This window comes from Gavialis gangeticus, unplaced genomic scaffold (assembly GCF_001723915.1).
Source record: "Gavialis gangeticus isolate Ggan-Ray unplaced genomic scaffold, GavGan_comp1, whole genome shotgun sequence".
Classification (NCBI taxonomy): Eukaryota; Metazoa; Chordata; order Crocodylia; family Gavialidae; genus Gavialis; species Gavialis gangeticus.
In genome coordinates this window covers 141699085-141701925 of record NW_017729032.1, presented here as the reverse complement: position 1 = coordinate 141701925, position 2841 = coordinate 141699085, and the positions used below count along the sequence as shown (strand labels likewise).

Below are 2841 nucleotides of genomic sequence, written 5' to 3'. Positions count from 1 at the left end.
TGCATTCCTGGCCATGTGCACGCATGCAGCATTTATCAGTGACATTAATGAGCTACACCAGCCAAAAAAAGCCGATTGCTGATAATGTCAATTTTTCTTTTATTGGTGCCAATCCGACATGGATCAATTAACTAGTGCACCTCTACTCGTAGTTCATCTACAATCTACAACCACCTCAGAATACATACAAAATGCAGGCACATCATCTTGGGTATCTTTTTCCATTTCAGGGGGAAATGGGGGCAAGGAAGCTTTTTCTTCAGTGGAAGAATGGGTTGTTCCCCTCCCTGGCCCACAGCGCTTCATGGAAGGCCTGCTGGGTCTTGGCTCAGAGCAGCTAACCATTCCCTCAAAACATAAGGGCATGCCATTGTGTTCTCCCATCTGCTGATCAATCCCCCAGCTACAATTATTGCCAGTACTAACAACTCTGTGTGTTGCAACCTTGCAAATTTAGGGAAGAATCTTACTTCTCAGAAGTCAGCCCCTAGATAGAATCCAGATATGCATTTTCATGGAGGTCATTTTAAGTTCTCTGTAATATCTAAGAATATATTCAAACCAGGATGCAGAGCTGTATCTGGCCAGCAGAGACCAGTACTGAAATTAAGCACTACATGTCACACCGATTCTTCAGTAGGGCAAAAACTGAGCTGACTTCTTCCTGCAGACTCCCCTTCCAGGAGAATAACAGATTGCCACTAGGAGGTACTCCAGGTCTCCCTTTGTACAGTGGCAGCTTTTATTTGTTAAGTTGGGAGAAGACAGCCTGCCCAAGCTAAAAAAGACACATGAGAAGTAGAATTTCATGCATTAAACATTAACTGTGCCATCAGAATTGCACGCTGCTGACAAGAAGCATCAGGAATAGAAGTGGCTGAACCAGTCAAGTCACTCAACACTGGTATTTAAATTAAGGAAAACCTTACCCAGATGTTACAAAAGGTGGGTATGACCTGGAATTTCTTTAACATGTAAAAACATCTGGAAAGGCAAGAGAGAAAAAACTAATAGGGAAGAGAAGAGGCAATACTATATGGAAAAGATGGGATAGACTGGAGGTATGGAAATGGATCCTGATCACCCTTATCCTGAAAGTTGGTCCTATTTATCTCCATTAAATACTTACTTGTCTTATGACCTGTAGAGAAATTCAAATAATACTTTTACAATAGTCTTGTTGATACATTGCCAATTTCGTCTGTTGAGATATTTTCAGGCAGGAGAACTGAACTGAGACTATAAACCCATATCACAAAAGGCCACTTTACAGATATTACATGAAGTTTCTTTTATTACTGATTTCTAGTTATGGAAGCCATTAAAAATCTAGCATGAAGCAAGACTAAAGATTTGCTTGCTAGTGTTTCTTTGGTTTGTTTTTTAAAGGAAATACTTACCATTTACACTTAAGGTATTATTCACAAGATATGCTTCAAGCGTAACATTGCTAAGAGTAACATTGACATTCTTCATATTGACCTGGTCTGTACTGATGCATCGGTATCTTGTACCCAAGTTTGCCTGAATATCAGTTTTTTGAGAGACTTCCATTGTTCCTGCAACAGAACATTTACATTTGTTGTGACTATAATTTCTTAGACAACATTTAATAAAAAAAGAGTATTATACATGTATGCATCTAGAATAGTTAAACAATGGAAAGAACCTTGAATTTTCACCTCACCTGCAGCTGAGGAACCAGGAAAGAAAGTGGCATCAGACAAATTGTAACTGAAGGTTAACTCTTCAACTCTGTACTGGTTTGAGGTCCTCATGAATTTCAGGCTTAAGGACTGTCCCATTCCAAATCCAATCACGAGAACAGGAGTAGGTGTATCCCCTTTACCACAAGTGCTGTTGTGCAGTACAGTAGCATTTTGTGGAAGTGCAAAATTTGCCATCTAAAGATGGTAAGATGAAACACACTTAAGAATTAGTAAATGCCGCTTTTGGTATTACTGCCCCCAACTTCATCTACAGTAAAATCTCCATTAACCTTACAAGCCGGCATGCTCTGTTAACTGGCATGCTGACTTGTAAGTAAAAATGAAACCGGAAGTGCCCACTGTGGCACTTCTGGTTTCTCCAAGCCCTTACAGCCCAGAGCAAAGCCGCCTGCGCTGCTGAGCCCCCATGGCCCCAGGGGCATAACAGGCTGCACGGGGCTCGCCTCTCTGTTCTGTGGGAGGGTCAGCGATGCCCCAGATGCAGCGGGAGAAGTGGTGCCCCAAACAGGCATTCCTGGGGGATGGTGGATAACAGAGCTTTTACTGTAGATCAATGCACAGAGCCGGACTTGGTTACTGCAGGTTGAAATGTTCAAAAATATCAATATTACAAAACTTTCATGCCTGGCTTAAGTACCATCTTATCTGAGGTAGTCCAAACATGGGCCATACCATTTGCTGCTCCCTTTTAGTTTTCACCATTGGAAACGTGTAGTACTTGCTCAGATCCTCTCCTTCAGCAGGTGGAATGCCATTCACCAGTTGAAGCAACAACTGCACCATTTTTAACTATATTCTCTGCCTTGAGCTACGCAGCAGCTTCTAATGAGACATCCCATTGGGGAGGCAGGGGCAGTGAGGGCATGAGAGGGCAGACAAGATCATTAACATCCCACCAATTACACCTGTATAACAACTTAAAGACAGTGATGCCAAGGGTTCCAGCTCCAACTGCAAATTGTTTTCAAGTAAAATTGCTTGTCTAACATTATCCATGCGGTCTGTCCAATAAAAAGTTATCACTCAAAGAATCCTTGTCTCTTGCACGATCCTTGGACCAACACAGCCACAACATCTGATACCTACAGGTAAACAACCTGCCTTTGTTTCC

At 42.0% G+C, this 2841-nt stretch overlaps 1 protein-coding gene across 1 annotated transcript in view; it reads right to left on the bottom strand.

Moving 5' to 3' along the window:
* The window catches only part of LAMP1 (lysosomal associated membrane protein 1), a 55181-nt gene that overhangs the window by 16810 nt on the left and 35530 nt on the right, over window positions 1-2841 (bottom strand). The window contains exons 3-4 of the mRNA XM_019524115.1: window positions 1688-1904; window positions 1401-1559 (exon numbers count right to left, since the gene is read on the bottom strand). Coding sequence (XP_019379660.1) covers window positions 1401-1559; window positions 1688-1904 — 376 coding nt within the window. The remainder of the gene's footprint in view (window positions 1-1400; window positions 1560-1687; window positions 1905-2841) is intronic.